Raw genomic sequence first — 19,841 nt, forward strand, 5'->3', positions numbered from 1 at the left:
CTCCTGGTTAAAGTTAGAGGTAAGATGGGAACTGTGGTTGGTTAAGGTTAAGGTAATTGGTCCTGGTTAAGGTTAGGGATAAGGAGATGCTTTGAGTTTCTGCAGAGTTTCTCAGACGCCACATTGAAATGTGCTGTGAGCTGAGAAAAAAAAAATATTAATTTCTTTCTTTTGCTTTTTCAACTTAAATTGCAGGATAAATATCTGTTGCTGCTGTTGAGAAAGATCTAATAGTTTGTGTCCCTGCCTTATAATCTAATTGAATTGCATCCAGCTTCACCTCCTTTATTCAGCCTGTCTGGGTCGTCATGAAAGCCTGAATTAAACACATCTGGTTTGTGAGGCTGTGATATAATTTCCTATCGACTTGTTGTCGTGTGCGTTTAACATTTTCTCATGCTGGTCAAAGAAATATGTAATTTGAAGAGTTTCTGTTTCAGACGCAGGTGCGAGAGTCTCATTCAAGATTGTTGACAATTTTCTGTCGCTATTAATAGTGAATGTTTTCTGGTAAACATGGACGACGTCAGCGCTCACAGAAAGTGGAGCCAGATCCTCTTGATCGCCCCCTGGTGGATGGCTGCAGTACAAGTTGATAAACAATGCCTCCTCCATGTTAGCAGATGGGACGTGGACCAAACTGAAAAGTTAAATCACATGTTGGATGAGGTTTTCTCAAATATCATTTTTTGGTGTTTTTTATCAAGTGATTGTCATTTAAGTTTGGTAATAATCACTTAATTCACGTTATTAAAACCGGCTGATTGACAGTAAAGACTAACTCATGATTGGTTAAGAGCGTAGGCGGGTCCTTGCTGCTGTGGCTCCACACCAGTTACTACTGGTCATCAAACTGGAGACGTGTTGTTGCTCTTTATATAAAGCTACCGGAGTTGTGCATGGATGTTGGACACATAATTGGCCCCACTGTGTAAATCGTGGCCCCTTCCACATGGCCCCTGATTTAGAATAATTCTGGACCCTTTGTAGGTTTTAAAATCAGTTCTAGTTTCAGCTTGTTTGTGTGACTGTGTCCTGGCTGATTCAAACATGAGTTGTGTGTTGTTGCTCCGTTGTGTCTCCATCTCCCGCTCAACGAGCCGTGATGTGTCTCATCTTTGATGTGAGCCATCGATCAAGCGTCGACTCTAAACACTGAATGATGGAGAGCGGAGAGGATTGAGGAGAGACCCGGCTGTCGGCAGCTCCGTGTGTGTGATGGATAATACTCAGGCTCTCGGTCTGTCAGTGAAACAAGCAGCTGTGTAGACGGCGTGTGTGTCGCTGCTTCCACGCAGCTGCACACACACTCTCTCTCTTCATGTGAACGCTCGTCTCTCACTGGTCCGACAGCCGCAGCTGTTCACAAAGAGAAACAGCCGCCTGTGGAGAAACGGTGTCAACTGATTCTCCTGCTTAGCTTGATTTCCCCAGTTCACGTTACATAACAAGATCAACTCTCAATTCATCTTCTCTCTGTGTGTGTGTGTGTGTGTGTGTGTGTGTGTGTGTGTGTGTTCTCCTCCAGTGCTCAGCCCGTGTCCTGTGACTGCAGCTTCAGCCAGAAGGTGTCACTCCATCTATAAGGGTTTCGCTCAGTGTCTGATGTCTCTGGGGGACAGTCTGACGGACAGCGCCCGCAAAGACGAGGACACACACGAGATCCACTCCATCTGCAGGTCGGTGCAGCCACACACACACACAACACACACAACACACACAACACACACCCAGCGGGGAGAGGCAACACAAAACATTGACTTAGTAACCCGAATCAAGTACATTTTTCATCTGTATTTATTTAAGTAGATGTATTTTAACATTAACATCAAACATTAGTACTTTCTACTGCACAATGTATTGCATTACATATTCACTTTATTTTTATATCTTTAAAAGAAATAAATTATTAAAGACAGTTAGTCAACCTAGTCCAATCAGAGCGGATGGGTAACATTAGACTCCGCCTCCTTCTATGAGAGCAAAGTGTGTGAAGAAATACCAAAACTGGGTTGAGGACAGAATACGCAGTTTACACAGTAATTGATGACAATTGTATAATTGAATAGGCGACTCTCTGAAAGTACTTTTACATTTTAAATACCTTTAAAAGCAAGTACTTTCTTACTTTTACTCAAAAAGTGAATGTGCTACTTTTACTTAAGTAATAGATTCAGTACTTCCTCCACCACTGCTCACACTCGATGTACAATCCGAGCCCAGAGAGGGTTAAACAGGAAGTCTGCAGAGTTTCACTATTGGAATATGCATCTGTAAACCCCACAGGGTGGTTAAGTCAGTATTAGCAAGAATCCAGTTACTTCAGGAGCGGAGGATTTAGCAAACAAAGACAGAAGCTCTCCGGAGGGAAGCGGCTCACTCTCTCCGAGCTGGAAATGAATATGCAAAGCTCGTGGAGAGAAAAGTTAAGACAAGCATTTTACCACAGCTCGGTCGGTGTGATATCTGATATCAATAGAGCGCGTCCACGCTGTACATCTGTACAATACCACAGATCGAAGAGCTGGCTCTGAAATCCCTCACTGGACTTACACTCGTGACCTGTTCACAAAACTGCGTGTGAACAACAACAAATAATCACAAAGACGAATTAGTACTGATTTATAGTTTGTGTGTTTTGTGCGTTTCATTGCTGTTGTGAGGGAGAATCCGGTGCTTCAGTGTTAATGGTCTGTTTATAACCTGTGTACAGAAGTCAAAGATAATAAAACAAACACGTGTTGAAATCAATGCATCAGACTCAGAGATATCCTGACTGTTAATTCCGGGTATGGATCAGGTTATAAAATCCAAACACACTTCCCATAATGCAACTCAATATGTTCTTGTTGCGGTTGAATCAGACAGAAGAAGCCGGTTGTTTCTCTTTGATTTATAACGTCAGTAAACATTTTAGTTTGAGTCTCAATCTCTAGTTTCAAGTCGTCTCCAACGCAGCTGATGTTCATTTAGTAACTTTATGCTCCATTTAGAGTCACACAGACGATAAAGCACACACACACACACACACTCACACACACACAGACACACAAATATACACACACACACACAGGCTCTGAGCTGTGGACGGATATATCCCTGCACGTCTTACCTGTCACTCTTCCAGAGGTCCAGCCGTGGTCAATGGCCACACAGACATAACTCACTAACAAGGAGAATCCTGAAACCTGCACACGCACAGTGAGCGCTGATGATTCAGATCACGACTCAGCGCTCGTGTGGACATGGAAAACATTCACTATGTCTGGAAACATGCATTTTCTCTTTCCTACCAAGCTGTGGACGAGAGGATTGATCCCTTTCTCAGATATGAGACTCGCACCAGCAGCTGGATAACGTGGCTTAGAACAAAGACTGGAAAACGAGAGAACAACATTTCCCTCTGGATCAATTAAGTGTGTACGCCCATCATCAACCAATCACTGGGCTTCATGTGAAAACTACATATTGTGAAAAGAGACAAGATGACGGCTTCACACAAGATGGGACACGGACCAGAGTACATGTCAAAAAAACTCAGATTTGAGTTTCCAAAGATGGTTCCTGTCATTTTGTGTCGTTTTATTCCATTACAAACAGGGGGGGGGGGGGGTCTTGATTGACAGCTGAAATTCACACCTGATTGATCAATCCGGCTCCATCCTCCCGATCGCTACCTGCCCCAAATTATATCATCAGCATACAGTAAGCTGGTTCCGGGGGGCGGCTGCTCAGGAGGTACAACGGGTTGTTCACTTATTGTAAGCTCGGTGGTTCGATTCCTGGCTCTGCATTCTGAAGTGTCCTTGAGCAAGATGCTGCACCCCACCCTCTGATCGCTGTGTTGACGTTGTGTGTGATTGAAAAAGCAGCAGATGAAGATATTTTGGCTCCATTTGCAGATCGTCCATCTTTGTTTAGTGGTTCACTCGTTCCTCTGGAGTTCTGTGTGGCCTCCTCCATCACCTCCATGCAGCCCGGTGGTGCTCCGCTCTAATTGGAGACTCTAAATTGCCCGTTGGTGTAACTGGTTGTTTTTCTCTGAATGTCGGCCGTGGACATGCCTGGAAACCAGTCCAGGCTGCACCCCACCCCCCCTATGGCCCAGTAGTTAAGCGGTCCAGGTAATGGATGGAATTGATGGATATATAATATCATTTAAATCAAACATGGAGGATATTGGTTCGTTTTCCTTCGCACTAATGAGATTTTATTCCAGTTTAACTTTATCTGTGAGCACTGAGTCTTTCTTCTTCGGCCCTTTTGGCGTATTCTCTCTCTGCAGCTCCTTTTAGCCGCTCATTGTTTTGGCCACAGGCCTGATGACACTGATTAAAGCTGCAGACCCCCCCCCCCCCCTCTCTTACTCTGTCCCACAGCTTCATCTCTCTATATCCTGTCTCCATCCGTCATTCCCCGCTCTCCCTCTGTCACCCCCGCTCAGCGCTCTATTTATACACACCTCCACCATCCATCTTCCTGGAGAAGTCGTCTCCTCTCGTCCGAGGGGAAGGGAGCCGTTAATGTGTGAAGGAAGTTAAAATAGGATCGCTGATCAGAGAGCAGTGTTTCTGTCGAGTGAAATTTGCACGGCACCCAAAATGGTACTGAAGCCGAGATGATCAGAGCAGACTGTGAACCGAGAGGAGGAGGAGAGAGAAGCCGAGTCGTCATTTAAAGTTGTGACCGGAGCTCTCTCCTCTCTACATTATGAAAGAGGCTTTCGCAAACTAAAGAGCACTTGATCAGGCGGCGACAGTGAACATGCTCCATTAAAAAGCAGCTCCCAGTCACTTGATGGTTCAAGCCGATGGTGCTGTGGGCTCTGTGTGACTCAGTGAAGCTGACTTCACGGATCCAGGGGGAGGATTCTCCTTTTGCTCAAGACACATTTTCATTGAGATCTACGAAGCACGACATTAGAGTCCTTGAGGAAAACCTAATGGAGTTATTCTGAATGTCTCCTCCTCTGTGTGTGTGTGTGTGTGTGTGTGTGTGTGTTGTGTGTGTGAGCTTCTCCTCAGTCCCCTCGTCTGTATCTTGGCTAAAGCTTTGCAGCACATGTTGCAGTAAAGCTTGTGTTGTGTCGAGTGTTTTTAAAGATGCTCTCACATTGTTTCTTTCCTCTTGTGTTACTGTTCTTTTGTGCATGTAAAAGCTCTGCAAAGTTAAAGAGCTCAAGGTAGAATTGATTGTATAACAGCTTGTTTCTGTGTGTGTGTGTGTGTGTTTGTGTGTGTGTGAGGGTGTGGGTGTGTGTGTGTCCCCACTACAAACACCTGAGTCCTCACAGGGACCAAAGTCTGGTTATAATGAGGCACAAATGTCATTTCTAAGGTTCTGCTGGAAGTTGGGGATTGGGTTCGGCTCTTCACGCAGAATGGAAGTCACTGCAATGTCCTAAAAGAGATAACTGGTGTGTGTGTGCGAGTGTGTATGCATGTGTGTGTGTCTGTGTGTGTGTCACCATGGCCCTGCAGCCCACCAATGGTACTACTCCACTGTTGTTACATCTCTTCTATTCCTTGAGGTACCAATTAAACTACTAATCCTGAAACCAAGCCACCTCAGAGTGTGTGTGAGTGTGTGTGTGTGTGTGTGTCCTTCTGCTGGTCACACAGACATTCACACACACACACACACACACACACACAAACTTACCCAATTCACTCGTCCACACACACTTCCCTCCAATCTACACTCACTCTTTATCCTCACCTTACTTCTTTCTGTTTCCCTCTACTTCGCTCTCTCTCTCTCTCTCTCTCTCTCTCTCTCTCTCTCTCTCTCTCTCTCCCTCTCTCCTCTGTCCCCTTCATCCCTCCCTTTTCTCTTCTCTCCCTCTCTTCACTCAGGAACATGGTTTTTCACCACTTCTATCAGAGCCACCTAACGAGGAGGCAGCATGGTGCTCAAGTCTGAACATCCACACACACACACACACACACACACACACAGACACACAAAGACACAAACAGTGCAGTCGGAATAGAACTCTTCGATTTGCATCTAGGCCAAGGCTGCTCCATTGTCAGCGCCCTCCCTGGAGCACGGCGCTGCTTTTATTCCTCATATTCACAAAAGGAATTACGCAGCAGCGATCAGTGACTGAGGCTCCAGCAGGTGAGGGGGGGGGGGGTGTGTGTGGGACTGAAGACACAGAGGAATTAGGTTCAATAGAATTTAAACAGTAACCTTTACTGCAGCTTTTTAAAGTGAAGAGAAAAAGGTTCAGATAAAGACAAACAGGAGGAGCTTCACGTTAAGTTCATCTCACTCACATGTTTATTTATGCTTTATGGCTGAATGTAAACTGACGTGTTCATTTAGCTGCAGAGTTAAAGGTTGATTGTTCAGTTAACAACACTAGGGAACAACTTTCAGAAGTTTTTACTGTAGAACGTTTGAGGAAATTAAAGGCAAATCTGGCAACGTTTTCTTTATGGAACTCATAACTTGCTCATATAAAATAATCCTTGAGAGGTGACACAGATATTTCTCCTCACTCACAAAGATTCGTTTTCATTTCTCAGATATTCATCGGGGAAAAAGTTTAGATATTTCTGGAGAGTAAAACAACAAATCAACTTTTTTCTTAATGTCAAGATATTTTTTAGTTTTTTAAACCGTGTAAAAACGAGTTAAAAGTTCGAGCCTTGGTTCTGGGACGGATTCAAACTTGTGTTTTAATAAGTGGGTCATACAGCGGAATCCAACGTCCTCATCATAAATTCACTTTATAGCCGAGTCAGCGAGATGCTTCAGCAACGGGTTCGACTCTGTAGTGACGAGAGAGTGTGAGGCTCATGAGCACGGTCGCCATCAAAGATACTGAATCATCGCAGACGGAGTAAACACGTATCCAGTTTGTCATTGAAAAAAAAACAACACAACACTTACCTCACGATGCACAAACGACACAATCTGGAGCTCAGGAGGAAAATTCGATATTTGTGGGTTTTAACAGAGAAGTCTCCGGCACAAGGTTGAGTTCTCTTTCCCTCCGTCATCTCTCAAAGCAGCCTTTCTATTTGCCTTCATGTCTTTATCCTCCACAGATATAGATGAGGCCATTCATGTTTCCACTGTTTGTCACTGCACACATGCACCGGCAGAGGAACGACAAAAAAAAGGAAAGAAGGGTTTATGCATTTAAAAAAATCAGGAGAATGTCCGGAGCCTCTCTCTCTCTTGGATATTTGTGTTCTCTCTTCACAGAATGTCTCCGGAGGATTCTGGAGATTCTCTGGAGTTTATTATCACATCGTTACATTCACAGATGTAATGAGCTCACTTCTCTTACATCTTACAGGATTTTAAAATATACTGGTTATTGTTCAGCTCACATCCCCAACTTTCTTTTTTCTGCTCTGACCGTACATCAGAGCTGAAAATAACACAACATGTGAGATTGATTTTATCTGAAGCCTCAGTTATGAGGGTCTTTTTATAAATCCTGTAGAAACCTGAGAGTGTCGTGACCGTTCTGTCCAAGGCTGGCGCAGTAAAAGGAAGAATAAAAAAAAAGGAGTTGTTGATGATTTGAAAAGGAGCAAAGAAATGAAAAGCATTGTATTCCTGCGGTCGAGTGGACAAAGCTCTTTATATTAAAACCTACCTGAGCCTCAGTGGCCTTCGTGGAGGTCGGCAGGTCGACGGGCTGCAGGGAGGCTTCCTTCACCCATGTGCTCAGATAAACACATCTCTGTTTTCACACTCACTCACGATTTGATCCATGAAGCCTGGTCAACGTGATCCTCTGTGTTTCTCCCGTCTCCTTTTATCACAACCGGGAAATAAACACTGTTTTTTACGGAGTATTTATTCGTCTTAGAAGGTGTTGAGCTGCAGCTTAAGTGAGAACGAGACGTGCACACAAACACAAGCACACACACGTGCTGCACACACACCATACAACATGCTGCATATTGTGTTTATGGATGAGGTTGTGTTATGTTTATTACCTCGACCAAGGAGGTTGGATTTCATTCATTTGTCAGGATTCCTCAAAAACCACTGAACCAATTCAACATGTGGAGATGAGGCGTGATCCTTGGTGGAGGGGGGAGGGGGGGGGGGGGGCACTGGCCCAGTGTCATCTAGTGGGCGATGCATTTGTCTATCAGGTTGTGTGTTGTGTGTATTTGCAGCCCATTGTGTTGTGTCTATTCTTATTGGTTTTTCTTAAGGTACAGCAGCAGTTTGTTTTGCTTCAAGGACAAAATACAAATCTCTGTCAGACTGAAACCAACGATTGTAGAACGATGGACGACAGGACTGCTTCTGAACAGTGGAGCCCCCTGGTGGCTGCCTGAAGCGTGGGTCACTGACTCTGCCTCCTCCATGTTAGTGGATGGGACACGAGCCAAACTGAAAAGTCAAAATCAAATGAATTAATGGTCTCTATCATTTGGTTTTAATTAGTTGATGTTTAAACAGAGGGAAAATGTTGTGATTGACGGGTAAGGCCGACTCGTGATTGGTCGACAGAACCTGCTCAGACTCTGTTTTCCTCAGGACTGTTTTTTGGGATCTTCCATCTTTCATTCACGTCCTGACCAGTTTCCCAGTCTGATGCTAGAAATCCTCCACAGCATGATGGTGCCCCCACTGGGCTTCAAAGTGGGATTGTTGTTCTCTGGGTAATGGGAAGTGTGGGGGGGGGGGGGGGGTTTGCAGCACACATATTGTTTCCCATTATGTCTCAAACGTTCTACTCGAGCCTCGTCTGACCAGAGAACCTTCCTCGTGTCCAAACGTGATTTCTTACATTTCTCTGTTATCAGTGTCATTTCTGGCCCCTGTACCTCACAGCTCTGCTCTGGAGGGCAGGTACGCCCACTCCCTGCCAGCTCTCTGACTCATGCCCCCCCCCCCCCCCCCCCCGTGGGGTCTCCAGCTGTTTTAAGGCTCATTTAAATCTGGAGAATCACTTTCTTAAACCAGCCTGAATGAGTCTTTACTGTTCTCCTCACCAGCGCCGTATTCCCTGCTTCAGCTAAGAGTGTTAAAATTGCCCGAGATGTCAGAATCGTATCCTGAAACTTAGTCAACACCCAGATGGCCACATTGCTGCGTACGTTCGATTCCAGTCAACAATGAGCTCAGATCGGGGGTTTGGAGGTTTCCACGTATCAGCAGCAGCAGGTTCACAGCAGAACACACAAACTCCAGGGAGGTGTTCAGATCGGGGAAGCAGCTGGTTGTCTGTCAGCGTCCTCATTGTGTTTCTGCTGTCTCTGCAGCACCTGTGACTGGAGCCCAGACCTACACATAAACACACACACACACACACACACACACACACACACACACACACACACACGTCCACTTCACATGACACCATCATACACACACACACAATTCATTATCAGACACACACTTCCACATTCCTCCATGAGGAACACACACACACAGAAACACCATCAGTGTCAATGTTGTGTTAATCTATTACTGCCAGTAGCCAGATGTTGACACTCATGATTAGATGCTGACCTGGCCACACACACAAATGTCCATAGCTGCACACACACACATCTGCATGCAAGCACAGACACACACCATATTGTGTTACTGTCCTATTCCAATAGACAGATGTTGACCTGCACACCAAACCCAAACACACAAACACATGGACACACACGTGTACATGCAAGCACACACATACAAATACAGATGAAAGTCAGCAACATGGACATGACACCATCGCTGTTTTGATTCTACACACTTCCACATTCTTACACACACACACACACACACACACACACACACACACTCACCAAATTGTGTGCCAATAGCCAGATGTTGACACACCACAGACAAACACACACACACCTCCATTAACTTCTCCTCCCTCAGCAGCAGGTAAGCAGCCGTCTTCCTCCAGCAGCCGCTCTGTCACAGCTGGACCTCTGGAGTGTTTAATCCATGGACACAAGCCAAACACACACACACACACACACACACACACACACACACACACACACACACACACACACACACACACACACACAGAGAGAGAGAGAGAGCTGCATGTATGTGTGTCTGTGTGGGACAGAGAATGGGCGTGTGTTCCTCGCTGTGTCGAAACCATCACAAAATTCTGTGCTAGAAACTGTCAAAGGGAGATGTGTATGTGTGTGTGTTGGTGTGGGTCTGTGTGTGTGTCTGTGTGTGTCTGTGTGCGTGCGCTCGTGTTCCATCTCGTGTTCAGAAGCAGATGTTCTCAGACTGTCACACAGCACAGATAAGAGAAACTCTCTGAGATGAGAAGAAGTTGAAGGGACTCTTCAGTTCTTGCAGCTCTGAGACTCGACTCGTTCTCTTCCAGCTGTTCCAGGATCGTAAATCGTGGTTATCAATCTCTCGGATACAGAGATACATAAAAAACACAATGATCTTATGTTGATTGGTTTAGAAATGATGACATCAGCAACTCCTGCACCATAAAATACACAGAGTTTTATGTATTCCCCCAGTTGGAAACTTGTTCTTCAGATTGTCCCGACACCAGATGTTTCCAAACTGGACGTTGTGGCCGAACCAGAGTTTTGAGTTTGTCTCAGTCTCTAGTTTCAGGTCTTGATGAAGTTCATTTTGTCAATGATCGTCCCATTTAGAGTCAAATAGACGAATGTATGTGCAGTGTCCTCGAGGTCCCCGTCAGGCTCCACCCCCTGCTCCTCCAAATATGGTCACTTCTGGCTTTACAATACCAAGATGGCCGTCGGGCAAAATGCCAAACTGGAGACTTCTCTATTCCGGGTTGTGAGAATATTTAGGCTTTTCCAAAAATGTCACAGTTTTTTAGGGCTCACAAAAATATGTGAATAATGAAAAAGCCGTTTCCTGTTTGACGTGGTGTTAACTTGTGTTACGCTTACTGAAGCGTTGTTAGCATTTTGGGTGTTTTCATGTCAGACATATTCTTGAACAGCGCCATCTGCTTCTACTGTCTCCACCCCCCCCCCCCCCGCCCTCCTCCCCACTGTTCGGATATTTAACGCTCAGCCAGTTTTTTCCTCCGAGACAACTTAGCCGACACATCCGTGATGAGAGGGAGAATTAGCAGCCAATTACAGTCAGACTCCTCTTTGGATCGGGAGCTTGAAGGTTACACAGCACAACAAAGTTTAATGCATTGTTTAACTGTGTAAGATAATTACTCCTGTCTCGTCTTCTTCACCTTCCCCTCCTCCTGTCGACCCAGGCTGTTTCCCTTGTTGTTGCTCGTGTCAGTTTCAAACACCCCCCGTTTCCCTGAAGTTTATATAAAGCAACAAGTGAGTCAACAAAACACTTCCTTTCTATAAATGAAGGTTTTTCCGAGAGTTTGGGTTTCTCTCACATCAGGGAAACCTTTGCTCTGAGCTGCAAACGATCTCATGGCAACTACTGAAAGAAGTGAGGGGAGCAGGAAGAAGGAGTTTGATTCACTCGCTGAAAGAACTAAAGAGCCATTGTTGGTTATTTCCAGATCGGCGTCTCTGCATCAGTGAAGTCAGGTGAGCTCACGGGTCTCTGGGAGATTGTTGAAGCAAATGGATTTATTACTTTTCAACATAATCGTCGAGGGTGAAATTGGGTTGAAGATATTTGACTTAAAACCCCAAATATAACAATTTCAGAGGATCATCCCGGTCACATCAATCAAGAACAATGAACATCTGTAAACGTTTGGTGCTGATTCATATTGTGCATGCAGTTTTTTAGATATTTAACAAAAAGCCTAATGGGTTAATATCAAAGAATTTCAGGATCCCTCAGTTTATCCAGATCAGATCCACAGATGATGCTCCACCTCTCCACATAACAGTAATAAATTCTATAGTTTTTGTGTAATCGAACAAACGGAAACACAAAATATAAACATAACCTCCTCGAGCGTGATAGGAAGCAGCAGATTGACCCACTGACTGTCTGTCTCTCCTCAGGTCGTGGGACGACTTCCATGACTGTGCCAACATGGCGATGGCCGGCTGTCCAGAGGAGGCGGCGGCCGTCTGGGAGTCTCTCCGCCAGGAATCCAAAAAGATGCAGTTCTCCGGAAACCTCTACGACATGTGCTCCGACCGGAACAGCTACGCGGTCTCCTCGGCCTCCTCCCGCGGCTCCTCCCACCAGGAGGAGATCAACCAGGAGTCTCTACGAGCAGGAGGCGAGCAGCTGGCAGAGCGCCGCCACCTCCTCCTCGTGCTGCTCGCTCCTCTGCTGCTCTTGTTGTTTTGGATTTAACCATCTCAAAGAAGTGGGACTGATGTGAATAGATGTAAACTTTGTGTAATTTTTTCTCTCCCTCCACGAGTCCACAGACTTTCCACGGTTTCCTCCTCTGCTCTGCCAGAGGGTGAATCCATCTAACTGCATGTTCAGAGGCCTGACAGTCCTTTTGATAACGTATCTTTAAACTGCCTGTGCTGTTTTCATGCATATTCTCTGCCTTTAAATTAGTCTGTCTGTTTGAAGTTCACACAAAATTCACACAGAGCCACACAGCCACTGTACAAACAGACCCGCAAAACACATGCATAGTTAAACAGATGCAAACAGCAGCCTCGTGTCCTCTGTCCTCGTCTCCTCGGCCCCCTCATCCACTCGGTAGGAGCTTGTACCCGACGGCTCCTAGAGGGGAAAGTCACAGATTTAATCACATTTGACTTCATGAACATGGAAACTAAAGCGTCAAGAGATCAGATCCCAAGACCAGCCCCAGTGAAAACATCTATTTCTATCTCAAACTCTTTGATAAACGGTAAAATCTAACCTACCTGCCTTGTTGATCATTGTAGTTTGACTCGGTGGAAGCTGAGTCTCCTATTAATTAACTCTTTCCTTTCATCTTTCCTTTCATCTTTCCTTCATTTTCCTCTCCGGTCTCCGAGAGCCGCGTCCGTCAAAGCTCCCGTTTCCCCCCCGAAAAATCTATTCAACAAAATGTCAGGTTAATGCACTTCTGCTATGAGCTAGTTTCTCCAGATTGAAAATTTTCCATCGCATTAAGATTTATTTCATCTGTTCATTCGCTGTTAAAGTCTCATCATCTCTCTGCATTCAGCCGATGTCTTGCTTTAACATTTAGTTTCTTCACTGGATTTTTACGCCACAAATCTGTTTCCATTGCAAAGTGTCGGGTTTGGAATCGGAGGCCGATTCTCCGGAGGCTGCATTTGAAGGTCGATTGTGTGACATGTGAACATAATGTATGATATCTAAGCTAATGCACACAGAGACCCCGAATTTGGCTTTGGAATTTAAATGTTATTTTTTGAATTAGTCGATTTTCTTTTAGCTGTTTTTCTGAAAAACCCAAATCATGGGAACATCAACAACAGCTCCTGCAGTTTGGTTTCGTACTGAACAAAAGAGGCGTTTCACCGCAGGAGTAAAGTTGAGATGTGACTTGTAGTAGGAGTATTTTTTATCATTTAAAGTACAACAATGAGCTCTGTGTGAACTGAGGAGGATTTATTATTTGCTTGGAGAAGAGAGCAGCGAGCAGCCGCTGCAGCAACATGAGTTCTGGGCTGACGTTGAAGGGGAGTCTGTTTTTATCCGGTGCTTGCCCAGGTATGAAATCCTCCGGGGCTGCTCCTGGGCATCCTGCACGGTAGCCACACAATATGGAACCGATATGTAGTCCAGGCCGAATCACAGTCCCCACGCACACGCCAAGTGTATTTCATGCTCCATGAGTCTCAGTTTGGCCCCAAAGCCACGTCGCTCCGCTTGTTATTCTCCGTGGCTGCAGGTAACAGTTGTTTCTCTCTGGCCCCGGATCAGAACTCTCTCAGATCAGAGAGACAGAGACGGAGGGAGATGAGTGCAGCTGGAAAACAAACAGACGACTGGATCCACCTGTCGAGCCGTGTGCTCTGCACCGGGGGCTGCAGGCTGAAGCTTTTCTTACTTCACAGAAAGAAAAAAAAAAAATCAAACCCGGGGCCGACTTTAAAGACTCACACTTTGCTGTGAAGACGCACAAAACAAAATCCTCAAAGGCTGCACCAGGGCGCTGACTGTAGGAGGGATGGAAATAAAACAACATTGATTAGACTTGAGATTCAAGGAGTCATGTTTCACCTGTAGAGCTGCAGGAGCTGAAATAAGTGATGAGGAACAGGAAGTAGATTTCAGGACAGTTGTACACATTATTTCTCTTTTTTTATTTGGGACGTTAATGTCAATAACTTTTCTTTATGACATTTATATCGACTTTTAAAGCAAAACTTTTTACCTGAAAACAGGAACTTCATTAAAATGAGTTTGATGGTTGAATGACTGGGAGAAAGTTTTTCCTCTTTCATTCCCAGTCCTCAAAATGGTCCTCTGATGTCATTGTATTCCACATGTCTGCTCGACTCACACACCTGTAGGAATTATTCTCTCAAATTCAGAGACTTGCATGAACGTTCCAAAAATAAATGGCGACTCCGCCCTGAAGCTGCAGCAGAATAAAGAAAGAAAACTTTGTGAGTGAAATATATCTGATGGTTTAATGGTCCCGGGCAGAAATGAAGAGTTTTCAAAATGAGAAGAAAAAGCTTCAGTCAGCCGCAGCAGTTTATTTATATTATTATTTACATGAGGGGCGTCTCCCAGGACGGTTTAAAGAGCCTGCTGTAGTGTTGAACTTTAATTAAACCGGCAGAATTAGCTATTAGAGGCCTCAGCTGCTGAATCACCGAGAAACAGCCATTTGAAAACCATCTCGGTGGAGCTGGGATAATGGTTCCTCACTGGAGGCTTCATCTGCGCACGTCACACGTTTGAGTCTGCGGAGACGAATCAGCCTGGATGTGTTTGTGTGTCGAGACGCCACCACCGTGTTTTATAGGAATATAACTCACTCAGATTAGATCTTAAAGTCTGCTTTGTGCAGAGGTGATGCCTTCATTGAGGTCGGGGAAAACCCCCCACAGAAGAACTCGTGAAATTGCGGTTATGAGAAGATATGCTTTATGTAAGCTAGGTGGACAAATCTGATTTCACAGTTGGTTTTCAATAACGCGGCAGTGGAAATGCAGCGTTATTGACCAGAGCAGAGCGGGGAATTATTTTCCAGAGACTGAACATCTCTTCGCCTCCAGCAACAACTTTGTGCTCTGACAAATTGGTTAAATTGGACCGAAAGGACTGCAGGAGAAAGAGAACCAGTCTGAGGCCCCAGTACGTCATTGTCACATTAATGGTGCAGAACATTTGGTCTTATTACCGTGAAGAAATAACACTGCCATGACTTATATTAGATACTTACTGCACAAGCCTTTGGTTGTGTTACATGCTAACGAAATTCTCCCCCTTCCAAATGACTCTTTTTCCCTTTTCTCTGGGGAAGAGGATTTTTTAATAAATCTTCACAGATTCAGCTCATGGAGAGAAAACAGGCTCAAAGGGATCGAGAGGTGATGTAATCGCCCAGATGTCCCGGTTTTCCAGCAGCACTTGAACGCAGCACGCATTTGTGAATCTCTGAGGAAAAAGAGTCTCAAAGTTCCCACGCACCTGCAAACGCATCCGTGCACGTTTAACAATCTGCCCATAGACTGTGATATGAGATGAGTTCTAAAGATGGACGACACGTCTCCTCCTCCCATTATCTAGACATGAAGCCAGAATATCCTGGATGCTGGAGCTGCCATCTCGCCACTGGACCAATCGTGTCTGTCAGCTGTCAATCAGAGCTTTCCCCCCCGTAATGTAGAGCATCAAATAACTAATCAAAACCAAACTTATCAGAAACCAAAACAGGGGAAAAGAACCATCTTAAACTAGATGAACCATCTTTGAGAACAAACGATCTAATGTGTAATCTGACTTTGTTCCTTGTCCCTAACAATAACGTGGAGAAGGCAGGGTTTTTGACCTCCACTGTAGCCAGCCACCAGGGGGCGATCAAGACTTCAATTTTTGTTTATTAGTGTATCCAACCACAACAATCATTCAGCTGCTCTGTGCTCGAATCCTGGTCTGTTTTTTCTTTCAATAATCACAAAACTCTCCAACTGAGCTTTAGAAAGTTTGAGTAAACACGTGTTTACGTTGTTGGAGCACAGCCAATAGCAGCGAGAGGTTTTGACCTGAGGTTAAAGTGGAGCTGCGAGGATCAGAGCTCCAGAGAAGAACAACGAGCCGTCACCTGAGAGCCGCGTTCACTCGCCTCCAGCAAGAGGCTGCGAGCACACGCTTGTTTTTAGACTCAAAGATCAACTCCCCGTTTTAATTTCTCATGAGACGAACAAGAAATTACTAGAGACTGAAAACTCAGGAAAACAAAGTACAAGTACAAGATAAGTGCAGCTCTGACCTACAGTATATACATCACGGATAATGCAGTTTGGGAAGATTGAGGAGGGTGATTATAGGAAATTATTCCACTTGCTCCCTTTTAATCTCACATTTATTACCTTTTTAGAGAGAGAATATTAGTATTCAAATGAATCTGAATTCCTCCTTGCTTCATTAAACACACACACACACACACAAACACACACACACACACGTTCACTGCTTAATAAACGGAAACTTACCGAGCGTCTTGAAAATCACTGTTTTACGACAGGAAACACGCAGATTGACTGAGAGTCGTTGCATCACTGTGTATAGTGTGAATAACTACAGCTCTATGAATATCACTGTACATTGAAGTATTTCACGTGTATATACACAAGGTCATATATATACCCTGCAAGTGCTACTTTTAAAGCTTTAACATTTTACATTAGTTGTGCTTCACACTTCCTCCACATTAATCCTGTCCCCCATTGCTTCACTGTGTGAGTTGAGAGCGACGTGATTGGTTGTTTCTGTCCCTGAACCGGTTCCTGTTGTTGTCTATAAGTTTAATTTATGTGATAATGATAATGTGATCAAACACGTAACTTCTCCAGAAGAGGAACAGGAGGACGACCGGCACAACTAGGTGGATTTTAGACCCAACTTCCCGATTAGAGGTTGAAACCGATCATCTGCCCAAATCCTCCTGTGTGTGAGGGGTTTTAAAAAATAAATAAATAAATAATCTTACTGTTAGCGATCGTGAAGGAGCCTCCCCAGTGAAAAACATTTGATAATTACGATTATCGACTTCAACAGAAAACTGTGCGTGTGTCACATGACTCACACGTTTGCGTTGCACTGACACACACAGCACCACGGGGGCTCGGGGGAATGTGGACAGGCCGAGCAGAACAAATGACGAGTCCAACCGTTTTCTCACCTTCAATCAAATGCACAAAGAACTGTAAAAAAGGAAAAAGGAGATAAATAGAAATTCTATGGAGATATTTAACTAGTTGTGATTGAGTGAGTGAGAGAGAGAGCGAGAAAAGAGATGAATTTATCCACACGACACACACACTTCATTGTTTCAGATAACATCCAGTGTTGAGATGTATTTCCTGTGTACATGTGTGATTTATGTGACATTTGTATTAATAAACCGATGTGAAACACGGAGAGTGGACGGAGATCCAGAAGTCCTGAATCGTGGACGAAGGACGGACTCTCCCAATGTGGAAACTCCACCGTGCAGATTCAGATCATGTGCTTCTGTGTGGACAGTAAAGTCTGTTCTGATGTTTTTCTGCTCTCAAAGAAGACCTGAAGGTTTCACGAGTTTGTCCTTGGAGGTCTACTTATTGTATGTGTCTCACCTTCATTCCTCCTTCCTCCCTTTTCTTTCTTCGACCTGCGTGTCCCATCTCTCTGCTTCTCCTTCAGGAGTCTGAAGTCTCATGCTTATATCCATCCATACGTAGTGGGTTTTGCTAACTTTATAGAAAATCATTAAATTGGTGCTGACTGACTGACTGACTAATTGCGTGTGTTGGTATTGCTCTGTAATATTTAAATTAATCTCCGTGGGCAGTGTGTGGGGGGGGGTGGGGGGGGGTGAAAACAAGGTGCACTGCGACGAAAGAGGAAAAAAAAAATATCCCACATAAAGTGTTGCAAGGAGAATAAAAATGTCAGATTCTGTTCTTTGCTGATGGAGGTTGAAGCTCGGTAAAGGTTGCAGCTGAAGTGCTTCACGAGCTCTGTTTGGAATGTGACATCACTTTGAGACGAGTCCATGACATCGAGAGCTGCTCAGCGTGAACACAGGGCCGAGTGAGCAAGTTCACCGATGAGCAAACTGAACAAAAAAAAAAGTCAACACTCCAGAGCAAGGACGAGTTCGTAAGCACACAACCGATTTCAGCGGAGTGAATTAAATACATGTTCAAGGCAGCAAGAGGAATATTTTTGTGTTTTTTCAGTTCTGCAGAGTCGACATGAGTTCACGACTGTCGAAGTTTTGAAATCCTTCAGCAGATTTTACAGTTTATGTTTCTTGTATCTGAGAATTCTGGGTGAAAAAATAGGGAAATTCTATCAATTTAACACATATTGCTTCAGTGCTTCTCTCATCTGGTGATTTGAATAAAGTTTTGTTCAGAAAGTTAAAAAGTAAACACTTACCCTGCTGAAACTCCTCTTCATTAGTCTAAACCAAACTTTCGTGTTTACATATACATTATGAACGCCTAGTGGCCTGTCTGAGGTACAGCAGGAGCCACACATGTTGGAAGCTGTTGACCAATCACATCATAGTGTGCCGGCTGGCCAATCAGAGCAGACTGGGCTTCATCAGGAGGAGGGGCCTTAAAGAAACAGGAGCTAAAACCGACAGGCTCTGTTTCCGACAGAGGCTGAAAAGAGGAGCTGCAGCGATGGACAGTTTGAGGAACGTGATGTGTTTTGTGAACATTAGAGCATGAAAACATTTTACAGTAATAACACAAATATAAATTATCAACCTGAATTCGAGCAGATTGTCTCCTTTAAACATAAATTTAAAGGAAACTATTCAAAGGATAAATTCACTTTATTATAACTCCGGTTTTGTTTTTGTAGCTTTACCATCGCTGATAGAAATACTATGTTTAACAAGTTAATTACTAAGATCTGTGAATATGTTTTATACCAAAGCAAAGTGATGAAGGACGAGTGCAGATGGACAGAAGACCGTTTCCTCTGCTGTGGGGATGTCCGTTTGGATTTCACATTTCTATTCTGATTTGTTTAAACATCCTCCACTTTACTTGGGAGGAGTCTGGCTGCAGGTAGTGGACACGCTCCTTCTTAACAAGCACACTTAATAATTTATCTTCATAAAAAATACATAGTTCTCACTTTAATTCGCATCTTACATGACATGTTTGGACGGAGAGTTTCTGCCAGTGACTTGTTTCCGGGCTCTGAGGTTTTCTCTGCAGCAGACGTCATCAGAGAGATCCGGCTAAAAGTGTTTTGGAATAAAACGAATGCAGTGAACACGCAGCAGGTGCCAGACAATAATAACCAGGACGAGAGGAAAGGAAAATGTTCTGCTGCGTTCTGAACATCAGAGCTGAACACACGGTCGGAGCTGGACCGAAGCTCCTCTCACGCTCTGGAAAGTTCTTCTTGACGTCACACACAACATGTTCACATTGGAAAACATCTCCTGGATTCAGTGTCCCCCCCCCCGAGGGCTCGTGATTCACAGTGGATTCCGGTAACACTATTTTTGCACATTATGGCCATTATGTGAAATCTGATTCTCTGACTCCTGTCCTCAAGCTCATGTTAAAAAGCCACAAGGATCGTTTGCCTCCTGTGTGAATGTGGTGTGAGCCGTTGTCCACCGTGCCGCCGACCTCTGCCGGCTGATACATGAGGAGTATATGGACAAATACTTTGGCTGTGTACATGTCAGTGTGTGTACATCATCCAAACAGTCATATATATATATATATATATATATACAATTCATATTCAGTTCAACATTTTGTACAGTACACATATGAGGTGTTAATAAT

The 19,841-nt window shown here is 44.4% G+C and overlaps 1 protein-coding gene across 1 annotated transcript in view; it reads left to right on the top strand.

Moving 5' to 3' along the window:
* The window catches only part of nrn1la (neuritin 1-like a), a 14,762-nt gene extending 2,528 nt beyond the window's left edge, over positions 1-12,234 (top strand). The window contains exons 2-3 of the mRNA XM_053426360.1: positions 1,529-1,679; positions 11,934-12,234. Of these exons, the coding sequence (XP_053282335.1) occupies positions 1,529-1,679; positions 11,934-12,234 (452 nt within the window). The remainder of the gene's footprint in view (positions 1-1,528; positions 1,680-11,933) is intronic.
* The last annotated feature ends 7,607 nt before the right edge of the window (positions 12,235-19,841 follow it).

This window comes from Pleuronectes platessa, chromosome 7, assembly GCF_947347685.1.
Source record: "Pleuronectes platessa chromosome 7, fPlePla1.1, whole genome shotgun sequence".
Taxonomy (NCBI): Eukaryota; Metazoa; Chordata; class Actinopteri; order Pleuronectiformes; family Pleuronectidae; genus Pleuronectes; species Pleuronectes platessa.